Source organism: Myotis lucifugus, unplaced genomic scaffold (assembly GCF_000147115.1).
Source record: "Myotis lucifugus unplaced genomic scaffold, Myoluc2.0 scaffold_349, whole genome shotgun sequence".
NCBI classification, from domain to species: domain Eukaryota; kingdom Metazoa; phylum Chordata; class Mammalia; order Chiroptera; family Vespertilionidae; genus Myotis; species Myotis lucifugus.
This window is the reverse complement of record NW_005871397.1, coordinates 216,185-243,343: the sequence shown is the minus strand read 5'-3', so window position 1 is coordinate 243,343 and position 27,159 is coordinate 216,185. Positions and strand designations below refer to the sequence as shown.

General features: G+C 41.0%; 1 protein-coding gene across 1 annotated transcript in view; it reads left to right on the top strand.

The window, feature by feature from the left end:
• Positions 1–27,159, top strand: part of CORIN (corin, serine peptidase) — a 159,026-nt gene that overhangs the window by 76,065 nt on the left and 55,802 nt on the right. Inside the window, exons 5-8 of the mRNA XM_014466634.2 lie at positions 7,092–7,205; positions 15,693–15,800; positions 17,626–17,736; positions 19,787–19,903. Of these exons, the coding sequence (XP_014322120.1) occupies positions 7,092–7,205; positions 15,693–15,800; positions 17,626–17,736; positions 19,787–19,903 (450 nt within the window). The remainder of the gene's footprint in view (positions 1–7,091; positions 7,206–15,692; positions 15,801–17,625; positions 17,737–19,786; positions 19,904–27,159) is intronic.

Sequence of the window (27,159 nt, the reverse complement as noted above, 5' to 3'; positions counted from 1 at the left end):
TTTCAAAGTTCTTTGCACAGTAAATTCTAAATATATATGTTTATTCTCTTTCTGGGTCTTTAGCCACAATATTGCAAAATCAGAGACAATTTATTCCAGCATTAAGATTGTCAAGACATAAAATTGACTAAAATAAAAGAAACTGGGATTAAAAATAAATTTGGTTTGCGTTGCAAGTGATATCCACAAACTATTAACTTGTAAAATGAAATCAACCCAATATGTGTAAACTAACAAAGAAGGAAGATAACATCAGAGAGCTCTTAAAACTGGTTATTTTTCTTTGTTTATCTTTCTTCTAAGACTTTCTGTAGATGTCATGACTGAGTTACACGTTTAATAAAAGTCTGGAAACATGTTAATAGGTATAATGTTTCACTTACTACCACATGCTTGCAAGGGACTATATTCTTTCCAAATCATATATATTTCCTTTATTTATGTTAGATGTATACACACGGCCAACTCTTTCATATGCAACATCCTACATTTGTTTGAAATTGGTCAAAGATAGTTTATAATATTGTTCCATCATTTTCATTTTATGATTCATAGTGAGTACTTCTAAAATACTATTTGAGAGAGCCTTAAGAGTGGCGAAAATCTCAGAGTATTTTAAAGCGCCATTAAATGATAATTATTTGTTCAGAAGATAAAGTGTTTATTTCCTAAAGCAAATTGAGAAAGTGGCACCCCTCCAAAATGTTTGAGTAATTAGAAACCTCTGCCTGCCTTTCAAGAGGGTGGACTATAAGCATGCAATTTCTAAATCATCTGTGCTCTTTGGAAAGTTGAAGTTATGTTATTGTACTTATTTGCAGGAAATTATAAATAACAGAGTCCTGGTGTACATCTTATTTTCTAATGATTTTTTAAAATTCTCACTGTGTTTACATTTTTTATTGATTTTAGAGAGAGAGGAAGGGAGAGAGAGAAACATTGATCAGTTGCCTCCCATACATGCCCTGGCTGGGAATCGAACCCAAAACTTGGGTATGTACCTTGACCGGGAATTGAATCCTCAACCTTTTTGTGTACAGGATGATGCTCTAGCCAACTGAGCCACCCGTCCAGGGATTATTTTCCAATTATTTTTAAAAATATATTTTTATTGATTTCAGAGAGGAAGGGAGAGGGAGAGAGAGAGAAACATCAATGATGAGAGAGAATCATTGATAGGCTGCCTCCTGCATGTCCTGTGCCCCCTCTCCCCCCACCCCCACTGGGGATCGATCCTGCAACCATGCATGTGCCCTGATCAGGAATCAAACTGTGACCTCCTGGCTCATAGGTCAATGCTTAACCACTGAGCCCCCACACCGGCCAGACTATTTTCCAATGATTTTTTATGGAATTTTCTCTTCATTCCTCCCTCCCTCCTACCTCCCTTCCTTGGTGCATCTCTTTCTCTCTGCCTCTGTCGCCCTGTGTGTCTGTCTGTGTCTAGCCACACATGTCTCCTTGCTGTTCCTGACACCTGCCAGGCATGCTCCTGTCTGAGGGTCTTTTTAAAAATATATATACATTTTATTGATTTCAGAGAGGAAGGGAGAGGGAGAGGGAGAGAGATAGAAACATCAGTGATGAGAGAGAATCATTGATTGGCTGCCTCCTGCACGCCCCCCACTGGGGATCGAGCCTGCAGCCCAGACATATGCCCTTGACCAGAATCCAACCCAGGACCCTTCAGTCTGCAGGCCAATGCTCTATCCACTGAGCCAAACCGGCTAGGGCTGCCTGAGGGTCTTTGCATTGGCACTTCTGCTGAAATCCACCCCTGAGATTTGGTTAAATCCCCCACATCTTTCAAGGTGTTGCTCTAATGTCAACTTTCAGTGAGACCTGCCCTGGTTTAGGGCCCTGTCCTACCCCACCCCGACATCTCCTGTATTTTTTAATCTGTTATACTCTTTTTCTTCCCCATAGCACTCATTACCTTCTGACCTAATATATAGAAATGTGCTCATTATGTTTGCCTCCCTATAATATAACCTCCACAAAGCTAAGGATCTATTTGGTATTCAGTGACGTGCCCCAAGCTCCTAGAAGAATGCCAAATTGGCCAAGTAAATGAGTGGAAAATTAGAGAGCAACATAAGCTTTGCTGATTCCATATGGCAGATGGAAGAAGTGATTACCCCTCCCATTCCTCAGAAAACAACTTGAAATATCCCATTAGATATTTCTGTCCTCCAAAGGGTCTTCTCTATACCCTGCCCCTCAGGGAGGCTCAGCCAACTTTTTATTTATGTTTCCCTCCTGGCAGTGCCAAGAACACTGGCTCCCTCCTCTCTCTCCCCTTGGGGACCCTCACTCTTTTTATACACAGAACTATCTGATATCCCTATGCATACCTACCCAAACATATTAATGTTAAACAAAATGAGGGACCATCCAGTTGATATGACTTAGAAGGTAGGGTGAAGAGCAAGTTTGCTTTACTTGAGCATAACTTTGGTTTTTTACTCTGCTCTGTCACATCTTATCTTTCACCCAATGACTTTATCAATCTACTAGAGGCCCGGTGCACAAAAGTCATGCACTGGTGGGGGGGGAGAGGGGTTGTCCCTCAGCCCAGCCTGCACCCTCTTCAATCTGGGATCCCTCGGGGGATGGCCGACTGCCGGTTTAGGCCCTATCCCTGTGGGACTCACAATCCAGGACTGCTGGCTCCCAACCGCTAGCCTGCCTGCCTGCCTGATTGCCCCTAACCACTTCTTCCTGCCAGCCTAATCACCCCCTAACCACGCCCCTTCCAGCCTGATTGACGCCTAACTGCTCCCCTGCCAGCCTGATCACCTCCAGCTGCCCTCCCCTGCCGGCCCGGTTGCCCCCAACTGCCCTCCCCTGCCGGCCTAGTCACCCCTAACTGCCCTCCCCTGATGGCCTGATTGCCCACAACTGCCCTCCCCTGTTGGCCATCTTGTGGCTGTGAGCACTGCCAACTTTGAGGGTGTGGTGGTCAATTAGCATATTCTCTCCTTATTGGCTGTGGGCGCCGCCATCTTTGTGATGGTGTGAGGGTCAATTAGCATATTCCCTCTTTATTAGATAGGATTATGTCCAAAAATACAGTGCTCTCCACAGGAGGAATTCTTCTATTGGCTGCTAAAAGATTACACTCATTCTCTTTCTCTAGTTATATAGCCTTGTAAAAGGCAGAAGCGATATGGTTGGCAGTAACTTAATTTCAAGCACCATGTTCAATGAAGGACTGACAAGCTCTTAGTACAGGCTCAGGTGATGATGCTCTGTGACAGGTCAGCTTTCTCTTCAGAGGTAGAGTTGGATGGGAGCTTCAGACTTTAAATAAGGGCTCCAAGACAGGATGAATGAGGACACTACTCAGAGACCGGTGAGTAATTTCTGAAAAATACTCTTTGCCAATATACGAGTAAATGCTGCCTATAATACACAGGCAGAGAGAACCGAGAGGGCTGGAAATAGTTGCAGAACATCTAAAGGTCATTTCAGGCTATGGCTGTTACTTCAGCAGTCCGTTACCAGAGATAAGAATAGTGAAAAGAGCTGATCATCTTCACGGGTATATATTCTTCAGCATGCATGGAGTTCAAGTTCAGGTGATTTGTAATTGACTTCATCTTCTGGACAGGTAAACTAACATCTTAGGCAGTGCACCTCCGTATACTGAAATCTTTGCATTAATGTTATTTAAATGTCATATGTGTAGATAGAAGTCAACGTTGGTGTGATGTATCTTTAGTTGGTAAAAGTATCTTTATCAGATGATGATGAGTAGAGTATATGCTACATGAAGGTGGGGAAATTCTTTTTGTTTTCTTTACTGCTATATTTCTAGGTGCTAGAATAATGCCTAGCATGTGGTAGGTAGTAAATATTTGTTGAACGAATGAATGAATCTTCCCTTGACCAATCTGCCATTTATTTAAAGCCCAGTATGTACCTCTTAGAATTATAGATGATGTTAGTGAAAATGGTCTCAAGATTGCGTAGCATGACTTTGCCTCGGGAATCTCTTTGTCACCTAAAGGGCTAAGTCTCAGTAAAGGCTGTTGGAAGATGATTGTTATAAAACAGTACAATTTATGGTTGAAAATCTCTACAGAAACCCAGAGCTGACATGGAATGTCATCTCATCTGGTCCAGTCCACCCAAAGGACAGACATTTATCTTTTGTTTAGAGAGAAAAATAAAGGCAAGTTTGATCTTTTACCCAACCCTGGTGGCCTTGAACTGACCACAGCTGTTTCTGTACCAAAGACAAGGATTGGGGGCAGTGTGGAGGATTGAGCACAGACCTCACTCTTCTGGGTGGTCTTCACCTTTTCCTGGCTGCATGGCTCTGGGCAATTGCTGTCTTAACCACATGACACTCTAGCTCCTGTATTTGTAAACTACCACTTCTCCCAAGGAAGATGTGATAGAATGTCTACCTGTCTACCTTAAGGGGCTGTTTGGAAATTCCAGATAAGATGTGTTTGAAGTACTTGGCTTAGTTGAACAGTTTCACACAAATAAAAGTAGAAATTCTGAGTACAAGTTAAGGAGAAATCAAACAGAACATATTCAACAGTTATTCTGATTGTACAAAAATAACATTGATTAATGAAACTATGAACTTCTAAAGAAAGAATAAAGAAACAATTGACAATGTCCTAAAGCCGAGGGCAGCCACACCTCCCACTGAGGAACCACACAGAAGAAGTCAGTTTCTGCAGAATCATCCAAGACACCACAGGATGGTGATAATCAAAACAATGCAAGCAATGCTATGCTTTAAATTTGATCCAGATTTGATATAACCATACACCAGAAATAGCTTTACTGCAGTAAAATATATAGGGTCTTACAGATGAAGTCTAGATATTTACTGCTGAGCTCTCAGCTGCATTTCCGAGGAATCATCAGCACCATAAGGTAGGGAATGCAATACTTCTTCTGAGGCATTGCGGTTGCTGAAATGCAGACAGATGGAATTCATGCACTCTCTAGTCTAACACAGAAACAGCCTCACAATAGGATCAACACTTATTCCTTGAACATTTTCTCTTAAGCCTGGAGAGAGGATATTGTCTAGACCGGCTAATACAATCTAAGCGTTTTTCACTTTATAGCTGGTTTCCTTTTCACCCTTTAGGAGTCTGTACCTGTAGCAATAGGTACAGTCCTGTGCTGCCCCCTCTAAGACTATGCAAAATATAAACGCCTTTCATATTTTGGCAGGTGAAGTCCGTAGCTCTAATTTGTATTGATATGGGAATCCTGGGGTTTAATGGAAAACCAGACTTTTGTTGTTGATATGGTGAGGATTGCACGTGATAGCATCATAGAAACTTGCCAAATCAACTAGTATTTAATGGCCAGCAAATCGAAATTCTGATTTCTGTGACAGCATTGGGAACTAATCCATGAATAGCACTTTCTCTTTGCCTTGTGCCAGTGTATTGTGCCCCATTGGGATGAGGTGACTCTCCCCAGCAAATGTGAATGAAGAAGCCCTCGGGTGCCGCCCCTCTGCTGGGGCCAGGAACGCGGGAGCTCTGACAGACTTGGGCCTTAAGCCTGAAGCGTTCAGAGTCTGCACTTTTCTGAATTTCAATTTTTGAGTACAAAATGTTGCATGTTTTCTGGTTCCCTTTAGCTGGTCAACAAGATTTATTTCATCAAGGAATATGTGGTTTAGGGAGCGGTGACAGTGAGGGAGGAAGACAAAGAGAGACAGAAGTTTTCATGGGTTGTATTTATCTACTATTACTCTGAATCGAGAGCTCATGAAAAAAGTTGGTGGTTTTTGTTGGTTTTTTAAGTTCACAAAGGAAGACATGGTCATTAGAAGAACATTTGAAAAATGCAATGGATTTGTGTAATACAATGAAGAAGGTAAAAATTACTTTTAATCCTAATACCAGGGATAATCACAGTGACCTGTGATTTACTTCTTTTTAGGCCAAATTATATTATGCTTTTTTTTTTTTTGACCATATGGTGTTTTTCTACTACTTATTACCTTGAATTGTGCTCCAGGACATTATTTTTGACAATATACTTTGCAATGACTGTAATGGTATTCCTTCTTATGTAGGTACCAAAATTTGTTTCCTCAATTATAAACCATGATGGCATGAATATCCCTGAAAAGAAAAACTTGTATTTATTCATAAAAATTTCCTTTGTATAAAATTCAAGAAATAAAATTGTTGGGTCAAAGGTTATGTGCATGGAAAAGGCATTTGATACACATTACCAAATACTTAAGTGTGTTTTAACACTCACTTTGTGGAGCTGATTTATTCTCTTATTAAAATATGTTCTAAGCTTTTATCTTATATTTATTGTCTATAGTAATTTTGAAACAATGGGTTATTTGTTGAATTTTCAGAAGAAAGTGAGCACCACAGTGCTAAAAGCAAATAATACCAAAGTGCAACTGCGTTAAGGGAAAGAAAAGAATGAAAATATGATTCGCTAATGCTATTTTACATTCTTTATGCAAAGAACAGACTTGGACGTTTTTAACTGGCATTTTTATTAAGGCCAGTAAATATATTTTAAATGCAGGGGCCTGGAGTCTGTGCCTGTGTTGAGCACACTGCAGGTGACTATTTTACTGTACCTTTCTCTGTGCAACATTGAATAGTGTTTTAGAAGGAGGAGGGGGTTTTGTTTTTTGTCTTTTTTTCTAATAATCACCCGTATGTGGTTTATTATTGAAAGCTTTTAAAAAGTATTTGTTCAATAAATAGCACTTCAGTTTGAAATAATTTTCAGTTATTAAGAAAAATACTCCCATTTGGTATTGTCCCTACAGAGGTTGAACAATCGATGGGGCTGCTCTCTTGAGCTCCACACATGCCGCCCAGGGGCTCGATTTCTTTTGCTTTCCCGAGGCCAATGGGCTTTGTATTATTTCCAAGTCGTGTCACAGGGAAGCATCTGTAGGGCCAGAGGAAAATTGATGACCGTGAAACTGCGGGGATTTAGAAACAAATCTGTTGAACAGCAAGGGAAGTTTTTCTTGTTCTTTATTTGCTTCTCTTATTTTTAAAAGGAAAAAAACAACAACAAAAAACCAAAGCATTATTCTGACATTGTTTTTCTTCCCCTTTCAGCGTTCTGTGGAGGGGGCGAGAGCTTTCTGTGCGCCAGTGGGATCTGCATCTCCGGGAAACTGCAGTGCAACGGCTACAACGACTGCGACGACTGGAGCGACGAGGCTCATTGCAGTATGTGTCAGGCCGCGGGGTCCCGTGGGCAGGGGACAGGGATGCTCTGAGGGGGGCCTGGAAACCAGCCGTTCCATTGTCCCGTCCTGACAACCGGCATATGCTAGACTGCTCGGAGGAGTTTGCCTTTCTGAAGGGAGGGAGCCTGTTTGCCTTCCCCTGGGGCAGCATTGTGTTTGCACACCTTGCATAGGCCTGTAGGAACTCAGCAGCTTGGTGCCGCCTGGAACAGATCAGGGGTGGAAGTGTTTTTGCATAAAGTGTCTTAAAATGAGGAGAAGGCTTGTCGTTTATTTTGTTTGGGTGAGGATTTTTGTTTTTGTTTTTAAAGCTTTAAGGGTATAAAGGTCAACTTTTTTTAAGAGGACATTTTAATAGGAACATTTTTTCGCCCTCATGATTCTTCACACTCATGACACAGCAGATGCCTAGCCTCCTGTTGGTTTATGCTTCCTCTAAACCTGAAGGTGGTCCATGGCATTAACTGTTTGAGATCCAGAGCTCGGTGGGTTCAGCCTTCAACACTCGCAGTTAACTTACCATCGATTCGATTAGTCTTCAGGGGATTGGTCGGCGGTTTGCCCAATATTGCATTAATGTGCTTGAGCTGCCACCCAAAATTCCAAAGACTTCATGACTTTTACAGCAGGAAGTTGTTTCTCACTGTCTGGAGGCTGGGAAGTCCAAGATCAAGGCCCAGCAGGGTTCAGTGTCTGGTGAGAGTTCTCTTCCAGGCCTGTAGGCAGCTGCTATCCTCTTGTGTGCTCACCTGACCTCCTTAAAGGGAGAAATGGAGAGAGGACAAGCAAGAGGGGAATATGGAGAAGGAGGAGGGAGAGAGAGAAGGAGAGAGAGAGAGAGAGAGAGAGAGAGAGAGAGAGAGAGAGAAAGAGAGAGAGAGAGAGAGAGAGAGAGAGAGAGAGAGAGATTGGGGGGGTGCTCTGGTATCTTATCCTCTACTTACAAGGGTACCACCCTATTGGATTAGTGCCCCGCTCATAGGACTTCATTCAACCTGCATGACCTCCTCACAGGCCCTCTCTCCAAATAGGGTCATGTTGGGGGCTAGGGCTTCAATATGTGCACATTGGGAGAACAGACATTCAGTCCATAACAAATACATATTCAGAGTGCAAGTCATTTTACACTTATGCAATAGATAAAAAGGAAAAATTAGCCTCAAGAATACAATGTAGGATCTGCATCCAAAACAGAACCGTATGCTATTGTGTTCTAATTGCTTTTTAATGGTTATATGAACAGCAATCATTACTATGAGAAAAGCTGTGTTTTACTCCTTATAGAAGTTGCCAACGCTTTGTAAGTGCTCACAATGATTGACCACAGTTGAGATTCCTCTGGTCTATGTGTCAAGTGGACCAACTTTTCTTCCATCTGAAGGGTTAGGATGCTTATTTGTCATAACTTTTGAAAGACCACATATTATGGTAACATTTCAGATCAGTGTTTCCCAAACTGGTGTTCCACAGTGCCTGAGTCTTGAAAAATTTTTGAGAGAAAAAAGTAAGTTTGAGAAGTTCTGTCTATCAGATTTACTTCTTAGATACTTACAATTCATATTTTTGCCTTAAAGGTTCTAAGAAATCCTGCAAGTCAAAAAAAAAAGAAAGACATTCATTTTGCTTAACTTGGTATTTCCTCAAAATTTCATGTTTAGAGATACCCTAAGCTTAATTTATATATTTATTTATTCACTCATGCACTGATGTATTTTGCAGAATATCTAGCATCCTGTGGAACTTCAGTTATGCCACCCATATTTTCGGAAATGTTTTCGCTGAGACATTTGTTTTTATAATTTGGAATTCCCTCTTCAGGAAAACCTATGGCAGATGATTTTACATAAAAAAAAATTTTTGTAGGATGTATGTTTACATTAGGGAATGTTGCTGTGGACTTACAAGAAAATGTTGTGCAAATGGGCCTTCCCAGTGAGGAGCAGGAGGAGGAGCCTGGTGCCAGGCTCCTGGCGAATGGAGGAGGAGGAGGAAGAGGAAGAGGCCTTTAAAGAAAGGAAGGGAAGGTGCATTTTATTTGTGAGTTCCCTAATCAACTGTGCTGGACGCATGTACCTCCGTGATTTGACTTAATTTTCAGCAAAGAAGGTATTCTCTTCCCCTTCTGTTCAGATGCAAAGCTGAGGCTTAAGGCAGTGAAAAAATTTGCCAGTGGTTCCAAGTGCTAGGTTTGAACCCAGTCTCGAATGGGGCCAAATTGAATGCTGTTTTCTCTAGACTGTGTTGCCTTTGACTTGCCCTTGTCCATAACAGACTCAGCGAGTGGTTATATTCTGATCATTGCTATGGCAAATGTCTATTTCGGATGCTCTGCTGTGCTTGGGAGATGACTGTCTATTACAGGTATTGGGACTGCTTCCTGACTTTCTCCCCTAACTAATTTTGCTGTGTTTATCAGTCTTATCCTAAGTATTTGTAGAACGAACAGATTTCCAACCACCTGGAACAATTTAATGATGTAGCATAAGGAATTTTGAAAATTAAGAAAAGTTTTCTTTTAAAAGTTTCTAGCTCTACGATGCTAGGCAGGCGACTTCTCTAGCCCTGGTTTTCTTTGTCATCCAGATGGGTTGACAGTGGCATTTCTACATGTAGGGACTCTAATTCAGGTGGTTTTCCAAATGATGTTTCCCAATCATCACAAGTGACTGCATTTACTATATTCTTTTTACTGAGATAGGGATGCAAGTAAATATGAGAAATATTTCCATCAAAATAATACAAATATTTCATTCTCCACTGAAGGAAGAAGTTTCAGATGGAAAATTCACGTCTGTTTAGTGGCAATTTGGTTATGCTGAATCAATCCAACTATTGAATATCCTTGAATTCCTGCTGTGTGTGAAGCATATTCTAGATGCCTAGGAAGTATAATGACTCTTAAGACATGGTTTCTTTCTTCATGAGACTTTTAATCTAACCATGGAAATGGCATAGAAGCATAGAGATCATTGGATGTGGTATTTTAGAACAATATAGTAGAAGAGATGTCACAAAGCAAAAGAAGAGTGGTGTAAACAGAAAGGGAGGTCCTGTAAATGGGGAAGAGAGGAGGGTTACTGGGAGTTTGGTTGGTATGAAAGAGCTGATGAAAAAGATGGATTAAAGCCAGGCTTTGGATTGAGGTGATCTTCAGATACCGTGGAATAGTGGTTCTCCATTGGGGACAATTTGTCTTCTAGGGGACATTTTTATGATATATGGAGACGGATTTGATGCTCACAACCGTGGGGGTTGGGAGCAATGCTACTGGCATTTAGTGAGTTGAGGTCAAGGATGCTGCTACATTGCATTGGGTAGCCCCTCCCACAACAAAGAATTACGCAGTCCAAATTGCCAACAGTACTGCAATTCAGAAACTCTACAGCGGTTCTCAACCTGTGGGTCGCAAACAATGAAAATACATCCTGCATATCAGATATTTACATTACGATTCATAACAGTAGCAAAATTATAGTTATGAAGTAGCAACGAAAATAATTTTATGGTTGGGAGTCACCACAACATGAGGAACTGTATTAAAGGGTCACGGCATTAGGAAAGTTGAGAACCAAAGATAGAAGTCAGTAGTCAAAAGAACCCCAGGTAGACCAGAAGCCTCGATTCACCTCATAGCCCTGCTATTAGTGAGCTGGGTAACTGTGGGCAAACCATTTAACCTCTCTGGTCATCTGAAATTGAGGGGATTTAGAGGGAGAAATTGAGCATCCATACTGGAACCTTGAAATGAGGCAACATATTAATGCTTACAGACTCATAGAGACTGAGAAAATTGAGTGAAATCCTTGATAAAAGGTTTTCTGTTCCTTCGTTTTCTCCCTTAATCTCACAATCATTTTAAGAGACAAAAGTTAATAGTGTGAGGTGCCAAACTGAAATAAATATTAACATGCAAGAACTTCATTTTGTATCAAGCTCTCATTAAGAAAAATGATCTGTATCTAGAAAAACATCTACCTCAGGTCATGCAAAATTATGCTTGTATTGAGCAAGAAAATCACAGCAAGTAGCTTTTGAACATTTTCATTCGTTGGCCCCAAATTGCGCTGACAACATTTCTTTTCAGTGCAAATAAACATTTACTCCACTAAAAGGAGGCTCTGTGATCTTTGCTATTTGCTATGTATTTCTGGCTGTGCAGTGCCTCCGGTTCAGGTTTTGTGTGTTTACTAGTCACACAGGCCTTAGGGGGGTAACAAGTTGTTTTCCAAATGTAGCTAATTTTGTATCTAACCTCTGAGAATGGCTTCTAACCAAGTAAGCCATAACAGTGGAAAGTTGAATCTGTACCTGTGTGTGTAAATAAGAAGGAATTGTTTTCTTTAATGCTTGAGTCATCCATGAAATAATTTAATACATGACAGCATTAATTTAAAAATATCTCAAATGAGGTCTTAGTGTGAATTTCTGGGGATCCTAGAATAGGTCTCACAGAGGACACGTGAATCACTGGAAAATTTTGGTGTGTTAATCAGATCCTGTAAGGAGTGTTTGATGCCCCAGTCCTACAATCAAAAGAAGTGAGGTATACCGCTTAAAAAAACCCCACTTAACTCATATGGGTTAAAATATGCCACCCCACCACCGCACCACCACTTTCAGGGAATGCGAGTACTTTCGCATTAATGGTCAAGTTGAGAACCTTTGTTATTACGTATTCTAGAATACTGCTTCAAAATGTCCCACAAGAGTAATTTAGGTGAAAACAAAACAAAACTGTAAAAAGACCTTTTACAACTTTTCAAAGAAATGCATGTATCTTTCAGTCTGCAGGCCGACGCTCAATTCACTGAGCCAAACCGGTTAGGGCTAAAATGCATGTATCTTGATGCACAGATTTCCCAGCTCTGCTTGGTGGGCAAGAACACAAAGGTGAGAACCTTTTCCCAACTCAGCTAGCACATGTGCAATAGTCCAAGCAGCGATTGGGTGCAGAGTGGGGAGTTAGCGCCCTCTGCTGAATGGGAGGAAATAGTACAGCTCTCAAAGTGAAACTAGAACCTCTTTGTAGTTCCTATATTTTTCCTTATGATGGTTAATCTCATTTGAAAATTATTCAGCCTGGGGAAATGAAAATGAATACTTACAATTTCTTCATGTATATAAGTGTGAGCAATGTGTTGTGTTCACATGTATGTGTGTTTGTGTACACAAAACACCTTCTTAATGAGGGTGCTGAACAGGTGATTCCTAAGGCCCATTTTGTTTCTAAAATGATGTTATTCTAAAGTATTTAAGTAACTTATTTTAAAAGAATAGAGCCCATTGTAGGAGATGAGGCTTCAGGAGAAACGATCAGCTGAAATTCAGGGGACCGTACTACTGACTACTAGATTCTTGGTCTTCATCAGCTAAGTAGACTGACCCTCAAATGTACCCTTATTTCTCTCCTCTTCCATGTTCTTGTTATTCCCTCTACCTGAAACATGGTGAAGTTTTATGCCATCCACACTTCTGCCCATCTTCCATGCTCTCTCTCCAGACTTAAGGACCTATTTTTGTACTTACTTCACTTCAAATAAGGGGAAAGATAATACAGTTAAGAAATCTACTTTCTAGCCAATGCAGGTATTTTTACATATATTAATTTAAAAACAGTTTTGAAGTTTTATTGAGGTATAATTTACAAACCATAAATGTATCCCATTGATTTTTAGTAAATTGATGGTTGTGCAACCATCACCACAATCCACTTCTAGAACTTTTCCATCTCCCCCCAGATTTCCCTCCCACCTATTTGCAGTCAGTCCCCAGAGAAGCACTTCTACTTCTCCACCCACAGATCACCATGGCTCTGATCTCTGTCTCTATAAGTTTGCCTTTTATGGAAATTTTATAAGTGGATCACACAATCTGTAGTCTTCGTGTCTGGTTTCTTTCACTTGGCATAATGTTTTTGAGGTTCATCTATGCTGTCACATGTATCACTGGTTCAATACTTTTAATTACTTATCCACTCACCATTGAGTGTTTGGATTGTTTCTGGTTTTTGGCTGTTATGAATTTGGATTGTTTCTAGTTTTTGGCTGTTATGAATAATGCTGTTATGGACAATGCACATACTAGTCTCTGTGTGGATATATGTTTCATTGCTCTTGAGTAGATTTTTAAGGGTAGAATTCATGAATCATATGGTAAAGTTATAGCTCACTTTATAAGAAGCTGCCAAACAGCTTTACACGGTGGCATTATAATTTTACATTCCCACCAGTGGTATATGAGTTTCATTTTTTCAGAATCCTTGTCAATACTTGCTATTGTCTGTCTTTTTCATTATAGCCATTTTGGAGGTGTATAATGGTATCTTATTGTGGTTTTAATTTGCATTTCCTTAATAACTAATTATATTGAACACCTTTTCATGTGCCAATTTGCCATTTGTATGTCTCCTGTGACGACTTTCTATTCAAGTCTTTTGCTAATTTGTAATTGGGACTTATTATTATTGAGTGTAAGAGTTCCGTGTATACTTTATCAGATACATGATGTGCAAATATTTTTTCAGTATATAGCTTGTCTATCTTTTCATTTTCTTTTCTTTTTTAAATAATATTTTATTGTTGACATTATTACTGATATCCCCTAATTTCCCTCTTTTTGTCCCTCTCCAACCAGACCCTGCCCCCACCTCCCTCTGGCCCTTACCACATTGTTGTCTGTGTCCATGGGCTATGCATATATGTTCTTTGGCTATTCTCTTCATTCTCTTAATAGCATTTTAATTTTAATTCTTTTTTTTACTTTTGAATAATGTTTATTCTTTGGCTATTCTCTTCATTCTCTTAATAGCATTTTAATTTTAATTCTTTTTTTTACTTTTAAATAATGTTTATTAGAAAGAACTTCCATTTAAATAATGTAATAATTGTGTAAAATACATTTTTAAGAGAATACTGTCTTGTTTTTATAAAATTGATGCATGCTCATAAATTCAAACAATACAGGACTTAATAATATTCTTTGTCTAACCCAAGGTCAAAGAACAAAGTCCCCCCCTCTCCCCCCCCACACACACCATATTTTCTTCTAGAACAGTGGTTCTCAACCTTCCTAATGCCACGACCCTTTAATACAGTTCCTCATGTTGTGGTGATCCCCAACCATAACATTATTTTCGTTGCTACTTCATAACTGTAATTTTGCTACTGTTATGAATCGTAATGTAAATATCTGATATGCTATATGTGTTTTCCTATGGTCGCCACCCACAGGTTGAGAACTGCTGTTCTAGAAGCTTCATAATTTTGGCACTTACACCTAAGTCTATGATCCATTTTGAGATAATTTGTGTGTATAATTTGAGGTAAAGGTCAGAGTTCAGTTTTATACACTTAAAATCTAATTATTCTATTACCATCTGTCGAAGAGTATTCTTTTCCCATTGAATTATCTTGACATCTTACACACATTATTTTATTAATCTCTATGTCCAAGCTGTATTAACTAATGATCTTATCCTGGTTTCATAGGTCAGTTCACAGACTCATAGATTTTTAGCTAATACACTCAAATTTCCATGGCTAGTAGATGGCAGAACTTGGATATGAGTTCTGTTTTGCCCAAAAACAAGACATACCTTCTTATTAAAATTTCCTCACATGTTGTTCATTCCAACATTAAACTATATGCTTCCTGAAGCTGCATACCACTCATTCTTATCTTGCTGCCATACTCTAGGACAGTACCTGCTTATTTAAGGGTCATCTTATGAAACACTCCATTGACTTGCAGTGGTTCTCAACCTTCTGGCCCTTTAAATACAGTTCCTCATGTTGTGACCCAACCATAAAATTATTTTCGTTGCTACTTCATAACTGTAAGTTGCTACTGTTATGAATCATAATGTAAATATCTGATATGCAGGATGGTCTTAGGCGACCCCTGTGAAAGGGTCGTTCGACCGCCAAAGGGGTTGCGACCCACAGGTTGAGAACCGCTGACTTAAGGGATCATGTTTGTATGAAAGTGAGTAATGACTCTATACTCTAAATAAGTTTTTCTCTCCATTGTGTTTATGCTTATCATGGACAAAACTAGACTTTCATTGCAAAGGAAACATTTTTAGGAAATAGCTACTTACCCTCTACTGAAGTCATTGCTTCTGTATGAACATGAACTTCATGAGGAACCATGATGAATTGAGAATATCATTTCTCATATTTGACTATAAAGGATCTTTCAGGGGACATAAAGTGAAAGTCTCAGAAAGTGATAAAAGCAATAGCTTGGGAGCCCGAGGGTCCTAGTCCTGGTTCTGCAGTAGCTTGTTATGTGACCTTGAGCAAGTCATTGTATCTCTCTGCACCAGTCTCCTCACCTGTATAGCACTAGCTGTGGACCAGGCTGTCACTATGGTTTCCCTCCTGCTGATATGCTTTTGCTACATAGAGCACCACTATAGCATCACCTTCTGTTCAGATGGTACTTGAGTGGTTTCTCTTATTTGCAGATTGCAGCGAGAATCTGTTCCACTGTCACACGGGCAAGTGTCTTAATTACAGCCTTGTGTGTGATGGATATGATGACTGCGGGGACCTGAGTGATGAACAAAACTGTGGTAAGTAGCATTGCCTTCCTAAGGGTCTCATTGAAAATCTCAGAAATTTATCACCAGGAACATGTAGCTTGTTGTTCTTTAATATGATTATGAGCAGGTTAAATTATAAAATGTTTGGTTTCTTAATTTTAGAAAGGGGAGGTTTTTTTCAATTACCAGTCTCAATTATGTCTTATGTATAAACTAGAGGCCTAGTGCACAAAATTTGTGCACGAGGGGGGGGGTGGTCCCCTCAGCCCAGACTGCACCCTCTCCAATCCAGGACCCCTCGGGAGATGTCCAACTGCCGGTTTAGGCCCGATCCCCGGGATTGGAGCAGTCAGACATCCCTCTCACAATCCTGGACCGCTGGCTCCTAATCGCTCACCTGCCTGCCTGCCTGGTCACCCATAACTGTACCCCCCCCGCCCCCCGCCGGCCTGATCGCCTCTCACTGCCCCCCCTGTCAGCCTAATTGCCCCCAACTGCCTCCCCTGCAAGCCTGGTTGCCCCCAACTGCACCCCCCTGCCGGCCTGGTCACCCCTAACTGCCCCCCCTGCTGGCCTGGTTACCCCCAACTGCACTCCCTGCCAGCCTAGTTGCCCCTCACGGCACCCCCGCTGGCCTGGTCGCCCCACACAGCCTGCTGTTCAGTCATTTGGTCTTCCCTCACTCACCCCCCTGCTGGCGGGGTCATAGGGAGCCATCTTGTGACCCGATCCAGCCAATAAAGCTTGCATATTACCTTTATTATTATTATTATTATTATTATTATTATTATTATTATATAGGATGTAATACCTCTTAAATACACAGTCATACTGAGGAAATGCTTCAGAAGTGGAGTGGAAAGGCCACTACTGGCTGTTAATATGTTAATATTATTTTCTCCTTAAAAGTGTTCTGTTTCTTTATGGTTCTTCCGGTGGCTCATGTTTAGATTTTGAGCTCTTGAGCAAAATTTTGCAGAAAGATATAGTATTTGTCCCTTGAACCTCCCTTATTTTTTTAAAAATATGGCTTTATTGATTTTTAGAGAGGGAGGAATGGAGGGGGGAGAGAGAGAGAGAGAGAGAGAGATCAATTGGCTGCCTCCTGCATGCCCCCTTCTGTAGTAGTGACATGTAGGGTTAAGATGGCACATTTATTTTATGTACAAAAACTTATCTTTTAAAGAATGAACCTAGCTTTTAAAGGGTCTTATTCAATTTTGAGTGCCATTTCTTGAATTAAAACCAGCAAAATGTCTCTTGCTTATTTACCTTTTTGACTTTGTGATTAACTTCAGAATGTTTAGGTAAGATATTATTGAATGACATAGGAACTTTGTAATATGAACAAAGGGGAAGCTGGGATGACGAGGGGCACTGGGCAAATGGTGTGAGATAGTACTGAGCATTGGAGAATATTGGGAGGAATGTTGGGAAAGGCTTAGGATGATCTAGAGTGCCTCAGAGTTCGTGTGTCTGAAAACACGACAAAGCCGTCACAAATATGTCAAACCAGCTCTCTACCTTGTGAAATCCAAGTCACAGTTGTGTTTATTTGAGCCAGCGTAAAATCACGTGTTTCTCATCAGGAAAGAAAACAGTGACAAAACAATAAACAACGACAAAAATAGCTGTGGGTCCTGAGAAAGCTGGACAGGCTTTCATCTGAAAAACAGATACTTGGGTCATAGTGACGGTGCCTAGGAGCCCACAGCGTGGGTGGGAAGTGATAGGAACGTTGCTGGAGGTGTTAGGGCAATTGGAATAGACGCCCCTCAGTTTGAACCACGAGCCAGATGGGGCTAAGTGCCCGTCATGCTGGCTCCCTGCATCGCGTGGACCTTCCCTCCTCCAGACTGCAGCCCCACGAAGGAGCACCGCTGTGGAGATGGGCGCTGCATTGCCATGGAGTGGGTGTGCGACGGCGACCACGACTGCCTGGATAAGTCTGATGAGGTCAACTGCTGTGAGTGCCCTAGGATTTTGTTTGCTTATTTGTCTGTCCATTTCTCGCCTGTGTAGACCAACATACTCCAGTTTCACCATCTAAACAGCCTTCCAAGGGAAAGATCCTTGTACCTTGGTCCTTGCCTAGAAAGATGATAATTGAATGGTGTGAGGACAATGACAATGCAGTTAATACACTTGACCTCCACACGTTTCTCCCCAGAACGTCAAGCTTTATGGGCTGGATCTGGCCGAGCAGGTGGCTGTTTTCTTTCTCTCTTTGCTCCCGCGTCCCCTTCCTGCACCCGTGACTTTGTCCAAGGGGCTGCTCTCCCCAGAGGCTGGGGGACTTTTCTATTGCAAATGACACATGAGTGGTTGAGCCTCCTTGCAGGGGCCTCCAGACATGCTCTCAGGCATGTTCTGTAGGAGAACATGGAGAGAATTGCCAGAGAGAAGAGAGCATTCGATGTTCATAGACTCACACAGAGAGTGTGAAAACAGTTGGAGCTTTACTGCCTGTTGTATTCTGGGTGAGTGAACAGTCTCCAGGTAGCTGTTACGCTATCTAGATAATAAAATCAAGTATGGCTGCTAATTCCTTTTTTCCTTTAGAAACTGCACTATACTCAGTAGAGACTAAGAGAATGATTGAATAGAAGCAGTTAGGTGTTAAAAGCAAGTAATTTGACTTGAAAGAGTTAATATGATGCATTTAATGCCTGGTTGAATGCATTAAACTTTTTATTTCATCTTTTGCTGTCCAATACAAATAGAAAAAAAAATGTTGGTATATAGGATAGTGAATATGTAAGTTGCCTATCATTTGAGGCAACAATAGAAATGCAGGGTGCATGGTTTTTATTTTGACATAAGAAAAGGCATATAAATTATCAAATGCAATGCTGGACTTTCCCCTTCCCCGAATTGAAAATGAGCTGCAATATCTCCGAGTCCTTTCTTAGTGGAACACAGCGGTCCAGAGCAGACTGTACCTTGGCTGATCCCGGGAAAGCAAGGACATGATGCTCATGTACCACGATTCTGGTGCTGAGCCTCGATTCAAGAACAGGGAGTTTCAGTGTTCAACAGTAGCTCAGTGAAGGCTGAGGTCATATAAAACATGGTTTCTGATGCTCTAAAACAGTGGTTCTCAACCTTCCTAATGCTGCGACCCTTTAATACAGTTTCTCATGTTGTGGTGACCCCCAATTTCATTGTTACAAATTGAACATAATTAAAGCATAGTGATTAATCACAAAACAATATGTAATTATATATGTGTTTTCCAATGGTCTTAGGCCACCCCTGTGAAAGGGTCGTTCGACCCCCAAAGGGGTCATGACCCACAGGTTGAGAACCGCTGCTCTAAAAGGTAACAGTGATAGAAGTTAGACAGCATCTAGGAACCGGACGATTAATGGCCACTATACCACCCATTTCAAATGCCAGCTGTGTCAAGCAAGTTTTGAAATAACGTGTTTATTGTATGCGAGGTGTCTGCATGCGCTTTCGTATGTTTCCTTTCATTGTCTGGAGTGACAGGCTGGGCTAGGACTCAGAAACCTGCCTGCACATTCCCGCCCTCCCTGTAACAGCCATGTGACTGTGAGACTAAGCTCTCTAAGCTCAGTTTCCTATTCCAAACCAGGTCACTAACATCTCCCTTGCAAGCCTGTTGTGGGGATTTGAGATTAAATACAGAATGCCCCTAACAAAGCTATTGCCACAGAGTAAACTTTTAATAAGTTGTGCCTTTTGTCATAGGAGCATCACTACCACCATCATTAATACTGCTTCCCATCGTGAGGTTATCAAATAAAGTAAGTCCGCAGGGAGTGCTATTAATAAGGCATGAGAGATTCTAGAAAGAAACCATTCCATCTCAAAAAAAACGCGGCCTTGTTGTTTTTAAATTAACGATGCCTTCACTCCTTGATACAGAACACTCACATAGTCACAACACTCCACCTCCTGGCGATGCCAGGAAAACAGGAGCCCTTTCTAAGACCTGCAGACTGAGAGGAGGGCTAGTCAGCCACGTGACTCTTGTTCTGGCTTCCCCCCAGCCTGCGGCAGCCAGGGCCTGGTGGAGTGCCGGAGCGGCCAGTGCATCCCCAGCACTTTCCGATGCGATGGGGACGAGGACTGCAAGGATGGCAGTGATGAGAGGAACTGCAGCTACAGTAAGTGTGTGCCCTGCCCCCGAAGCATGCCTTAACAGTGGGCCTTTCCCTGGGAGCGGAACTGCAGCTACAGTAAGTGTGTGCCCTGCCCCGAAGCATGCCTTAACAGTGGGCCTTCCCCTGGGAGTGGAACTGCAGCTACAGTAAGTGTGTGCCCTGCCCCGAAGTGTGCCTTAACAGTGGGCCTTCCCCTGGGAGAGGAACTGCAGCTACAGTAAGTGTGTGCCCTGCCCCCAAAGCATGCCTTAACGGTGGGCCTTCCCCTGGGAGAGGAACTGCAGCTACAGTAAGTGTGTGCCCTGCCCCCGAAGCATGCCTTAACGGTGGGCCTTCCCCTGGGAGAGGAACTGCAGCTACAGTAAGTGTGTGCCATGCCCCGAAGTGTGCCTTAACAGTGGGCCTTCCCCTGGGAGAGGAACTGCAGCTACAGTAAGTGTGTGCCCTGCCCCCAAAGCATGCCTTAACGGTGGGCTTTCCCCTGGAAGCAGAGCAAGGGGTTGGAAGTTATGGATGCATAAATAGGATTCTCACATGAAGAATTCCAGATTGCCTACTGCTGTGGTCCTCACAGCCTCGTCAGCCAGAAAACACCCTGTTGAGGATTTCCTCAAGCAACTCACACTGAAATATCATTCGTAAGGGTGAAGGGTAGAGGTTAAACACTTACACAGCATGGGGAGAGTCAGTTAACTGTTTGATGGGGAAAGGCATCGCTGTGATAAAGAGTTCAGTATATGGTATTCGATTAAATTAGATTCCAATTAGTAGGCACTGGCTTCTGAAATTAAATGTAATAGCTTCATAGATTCACATGCCCAGAGAAGCAGTTTAATGCCTCACATTACCAGGCAATACACTTAAAGTATTACAGATAGTAGTACATATGTCTCCTTCTTTTTTTCCCCCCATTGACCTTCCCCCGGCCTCCCCTACCCCCTGGCACATGCCCTCACCCCCACCCCCCCAGTGTCTTGTGTCCATTGGTTATGCTTATATGCATGCATACAAGTCCTTCAGTTGATCTCTTACTTAGCCCCCGCCCCAACACTCCCCAGCCTTCCCATTGTAATTTGACAGTCTGTTCAATGCTTCTCTGCCTCTGTATCTATCTTTTTGTTCATCAGGTTATGATGTTCTTTATTATCCATAAATGAGTGAGATCATGTGGTGTTTTTCTTTCACTTCCTGGTTTATTTCACTTAGCATAATGCTCTCCAGTTCCATCCATGCTGCTGCAAATGGTAAGAATTCCTTCTTTTTTGTAACAGCGTAGTATTCCATTGTGTAGATGGTCCATAGTTTTCTAATCCTCTCATCTGTTGATGGGCACTTAGGTTGTTTCCAAATCTTGGCTATTATAAATTGTGCTGCTATGAACATAGGGGTGCATATATCCTTTCTGATTGGTGTTTCTGTTTTCTTGGGATATATTCCTAGAAGTGGTATTACTGGGTCAAATGGCAGTTCCATTTTTAAATTTTTGAGGAAACGCCATACTGTTTTCCACAGTGGCTGCACTAGTCTGCATTCCCACCAGCAGTGCAGGAGGGTTCCTTTTTCTCCGCATCCTCTCCAGCACTTGTCGTTTGTTGATTTGTTGATGATAGCTATTCTGACAGGTGTGAGATAGTACCTCACTGTTGTTTTGATTTGCATCTCTTGGATGATTAGTGACTTTGAGCATGTTTTCATGTGTCTCTTGGCTTTTTGAGTGTCCTCTTTTGAAAAGAGTCTATTTAGGTCCTTTGCCCATTTTTTGATTGGATTGTTTATTTTCCTTTTGTTAAGTTGTATGAGTTCTCTGTAAATGTTGGATATTAAACCCTTATTGGATCTAACATTGGCAAATATGTTCTCCCATGCAGTGGGCTTTCATGTTGTTTTGTTGATGGTTTCTTTTGCCGTGCAGAAGCTTTTTATTTTGATGTAATCCCATTTGTTTATTTTCTCCTTAGTCTCTCTTGCCCTAGGATCTGTGTCTGTAAAGATATTGCTACGACATATGTCTCCAATTTTGCTGCCTATGGAGTCTTGTAGGATTTTTATGGTTTCCCATCTTACATTCAAGTCCTTTAGCCATTTTGAGTTTGTTTTTGTGTAGGGTGTAAGTTGGTGATCTAGTTTCATTTTTTTGCATGTATCTGACCAAATGTCCCAGCACCATTTATTAAAGAGGCTGTTTTGACTCCATTGTATGCTCTTGCCTCCTTTGTCAAATATTAATTGAGTGTAATGTCTTGGGTCAATTTCTGGGTCCTCTATTCTGTTCCATTGGTCTATATGTCTGTTCCTGTGCCAGTACCAGGCAGTTTCTAGAACCGTGGCTTGGTAATATAGTTTGATGTCTGGTATTGTGATCCCTCCAACTTTGTTCTTTTTTCTCAGGATAGCTGTGGCTATTTGGGGTCTTTTTTTATTCCAGATGAATTTTTGGAGATTTTGTTCTAGATCTTTGAAATATGCCGTTGGTATTTTAATAGGTATTGCATTGAATCTATAGATTGCTTAAGGTAGTATGGACATTTTAATGATGTTGATTCTACCAACCCATGAACATGGTATGTTCTTCCATTTGTTTATGTCTTCCTCTATTCCTTTTATCAATGTCCTGTAATTTTCCGAGTACAGGTCTTTTACGTCCTTGGTTAAGTTTATTCCTAGGTATCTTATTTGTGTGTGTGTGTGTGTGTGTGTGTGTGTGTGTGTGCGCGCGCAATGGTAATGGGATTGTTTTTTTCATTTCTCTTTCTGTGAGTTCATTATTGGTATATAAAAAGGCCATAGATTTCTGGGTGTAATTTTGTATCCTGCTACATTGCCGAATTCATTTATTAGGTCTAGTAGTTTTTTGATGGAGTCTTTGGGGTTTTCTATGTATAATATGATGTCACCTGCAAATAAGGACAGTTTTACTTTTTCTTTTCCAATTTGGATGCCTTTTATTTTTTCTTCTTGTCTGATCGCTGTGGCTAGTACTTCTAGTACTATGTCGAACAGGAGTGGTGAAAGTGGGCATCCTTGTCTTGTTCCTGTTCTTAGGGGAAATGGATTTAGTTTTTGCCCATTGAGTATGATGTTGGCTGTAGGTTTGTCATATAGGGCTTTTATTATGTTGAGGTATGATCCCTCTATTCCCACTTTGCTGAGAGTTTTATCAAGAAAGGGTGTTGGATTTTGTCAAATACTTTTTCTTCATCGTTTGATATGATTATGTGATTTTTTTCTCTCGGTTTGTTTATATGATGTATCACAGTTATTGATTTGTGGATATTGAACCATCCTTGCATCCCTGGAATAAATCCCACTTGGTCATGGTGTATGATCTTTCTAATGTATTGCTGAATCCGATTTGCTAGGATTTTGTTGAAGATTTTAGCATCTGTGTTCATCAAGGATATTGGCCTATAGTTCTCTTTTTTTGTGGTGTCTTTATCTGGTTTTGGGATTAGGGTAATGCTGGCTTCATAGAAAGAGCCTGGAAGTGTGCCTTCCTCTTGAACTTTTTGGAATAGTCTGAGGAGGATAGGTTTTAGTTCTTCTTTGAATGCTTGGTAGAACTCCCCTGTAAAGCCGTCCAGACCAGGGCTTTTGTTTGCTGGAAGATTTTTGATCGCTATTTCAATTTCTTTGGTAGTTATCGACCTATTCAGGTTTTTTGACTCTTCTTGGTTGAGTTTTGGGAGCTTGTATTTTTCTAAGAATATGTCCATTTCATCTAGGTTGTCCATTTTGTTGGAATAGAGTTGTTCATAGTATTTTTTTCATAATCGTTTGTATTTCTGTGGGATTGGTTGTTATTTCACCTCTTTCATTTCTGACTTTGTTTATTTGGGTCCTCTCTCTTTGCTTCTTGGTGAGCCTGGCTAGAGGTTCATCAATCTTGTTTATCCTTTCAAAGAACCAGCTCTTGGTTTTGTTGATCTTTTTTATTGTTTTTTTTTGGTTTCTATGTCGTTTATCTCTGCTCTGATCTTTCTTTCCTTCCTTCTGCTTACACTGGGCTTTTCTTGTTGCTCTCTTTCTAACTCTTTGAGTTGTAGGGTTAGATAATTTATTACCATTGTTTCTTGTTTTTTGAGGCAGGCCTATAGAGCTATGAAATTCCCTCTCAAGACTGCTTTCACTGTGTCCCAATGTGTTTTCATTGTCGTTTTTGCCATGATGCTGTTTATTTCTTCTTTGATCTCTCTGGTAACCCAGTCATTGTTTAATAGCATGCTATTTAGTCTCCATGAGTTTGATTTTTTTTATTGTTTTTATTGTAGTTGATTTCTAGTTTTATGCCATTGTGATCTGAGATGGTGCTTGATATGATTTCTATCTTCTTGAATTTGAAGAGACTTTGCCTGTGACCCAATATATGGTCTAGCTTTGAAAATGACCCATGTGCACTTGAGAAGAATGTATATTCTGTAGCTTTGGGGTGAAATGTTCTGAAGATGTCCATTAATTCCATCTGATTAGTGCATCATTTAGGATTGATGTTTCTTTGCTGGTTTTTTGTTTAGAGGATTTGTCCAATGGTGATAATGGGTTATTAAAGTCCCCTACTATGACTGTATTACTATCAATCTCTCCCTTGATATCCTCCAGAAGTTTTTTATGTATTTGGGTGCTCCTGTATTGGGTGCGTATATGTTTACCAGAGTTATATTTTCTTGTTGAATTGCTCCCTTTAGTATTATAAAGTGACCTTCCTTATCTCTTGTTATGGCCTTCACTTTGAGATCTAATTTGTCAGATATAAGTATTGCTACCCCAGCTTTTTTCTCATTTCCAGTCGCCTGAAAAATCTTTTTCCATCCCTTCACCATCAGTCTGTGTGAGTCCTTTTTTCTGAGGTGGGTTTCCTGTAGACAGCAGATATATGGGTCATGTTTCCTTATCCACTCACCTACCCTATGTCTTTTGATTGGGGCATTTAATCCATTTACATTTGAAGTTATTATTGATAGGTACTTGTTTGTCACCATTTTTATTCTTTACCCCTGTGTTCCTTCTTCATTTCCTATTTCTTCTTTTTACAGCAGACCCTTTAGCATTTCTTGCATTCCTGGTTTGGTGGTAATAAACTCCCTTAGTCCTTTTTTGTCTGTGAAGCTCCTGATTTCACCCTCAATTTTGATTGATAGCCTTGCTGGGTACAATATTCTTGGATTCAGACCCTTCCTTTGCATGACTTTGTATATTTATTCCATTCCCTTCTTGCTTGATGTGTTTCTGTTGAGAAATCAGTTTCTAGTCTGATGGGGGATCCTTTGTAGGTAACTTTCTGTCTCTCTGGCCACTTTTAAGATACTTACTTTGTCATTGGTGTTTGCCAATTTAATTATAATGTGCCTTGGTGTAGGTCTTTTGGGGTTCATTTTGTTTGAGACTCTGTGAGCTTCTTGGATTTGTGTGAGTTTTTTCTTCCTTATATCAGGGAAGTTTTTTGTCATTATTTTTTCAAACATGTTTTCTATTCCTTGCTCAGTTTCCTCTCCTTCTGGCACCCTTAGTATGCGGATGTTGTTTCATTTCCTGTTGTCCCAAAGTTCCCTTAGGCTCTCCTCCTGTTTTTTTAACGTTTTTTTTTCTAGATGCTTCTCTGCTTGGGTATTTTTTCCTACCTTGTCTTCTAGCTCACTGATGTGGTCTTCTGCTTCTTCTAGTCTACTGTTGATGCTTTCTATTGGGTTCTTTATAGCAGTGATGTCATTTTTCATTTCTTTTTGGTTCTTCTTCATTTCCTCTTGTTCTTACACATATTGTTGAATTTGTCTTCCATTCTTTTCAGCCACCTTATGACCATTTCTCTGAATTCTTTCTCTGACATATTGCTTGCCTCCTTTTCGTTTACTTCCTTTTCTGGTGATGCCTCCTTATCTTTCATTTGCGGGCTGTTTCTTTGTCTGCCCATGATCTCTCTTCTCCGAGTGTCTGATTATGTAGCTCTCTTTCTCTCCACCCATCACTGCACGTAATTCTCCAAACGTCTCTTCTGCACGTCCTTTTTCCCCTGGCATTAAGCAGCTGGCACACTGGTAAAATCCGAGGCTGCTTTTTTGAGCCCAGTCCAGCTATGGGCTGATTTTTAGAGTTCCCTTCTTCCAGCAGCCCTGCAGATCCCCTTCCACCCTTGTGGATCACGCTGACCCTAACAGCCGCGGACTTTGTGGGGTGCAGACTTCCCCTGTGTGCGTTTCTCTCTCCAACCTGGATTGCAGAGCTCACCTTTCCCTAGGCGAAATCTGACCTTTCCGTGAGGAGGAGCAGGGCTTGTCCCAGTCCACGTATTCACGCTGCTTGAGATCCGGTGATCCTGGGTTCGTAGCTGGTCCCTGGGTGCCGTGATTGCAGGGTCCCAGGATGTATACGCTTCCGATAACAGCCACTCTCCCCTTCAAGATGGCGTGGTCTCCATGGCAGAGCCGGCTGCTCCGGGAGAGATTTCCTTAAACACACTTTAAAAGGAGTCTGATCTCCATCTGTGAAACTCAAAGAGAAAACATAAATCGAATGAATTGGTTTTTCAAATGTGACCATTTTTGTCAGAAAAGGAGGTTTCATGCTGATCATTTTAAGCCCCAGTTTATGTAGAAGCGTCTCTCACCACAGGCTGGTAAGAATATTTCTAGACTTAAAAGTCAATACCTTTGTGTCCTAGTGACCTTGCCATTGACCTTCATAGCCTGGTTAAGAATATGGTTGTTGCCGCCCAGCTGCCTGGTTCAAACCCAGCTGTGTTACCCACTATCTGGTTGACTTTAGGCCAGTTACTTTACCCCTGATGTCTCAGTTTCCATGTCTGTAAACTCGGAATAATGATCACATCACTACTGACATGTAGTGAGAACTCAATTAATATTTGCTATTATTAGATGGCCTTTATGTTGAAGCATGTCTCTGCTGTGTATAGCTATCCCAGCTAATGAGATTGGTCACCTGTAGCTAAATTAGTTTGTCATAATGAATATAGATCATTAGAATAGCTTTAATGAAAAAAGCATTTGAGACATAAAGGGAGAGACTTTTCATCACAGATGTATTACATTAAAAGATACATAAGCAGCACTAAGTTTTTAACAATTTAAAAATTCAGAAGGAAATCCTTTTCCACAACCACAAACCTCTCTTTGGATCAAGTTGTTCTTTCTTCCTACATAATTCAACTCTGCTTGAAATCATATTGGATTCTTCACTACACAAGGGCAGGATTTATCAATTGTTTTCTTACAGGTGTGAGATGTAAGAAAGTCACAAGATAAAATGGG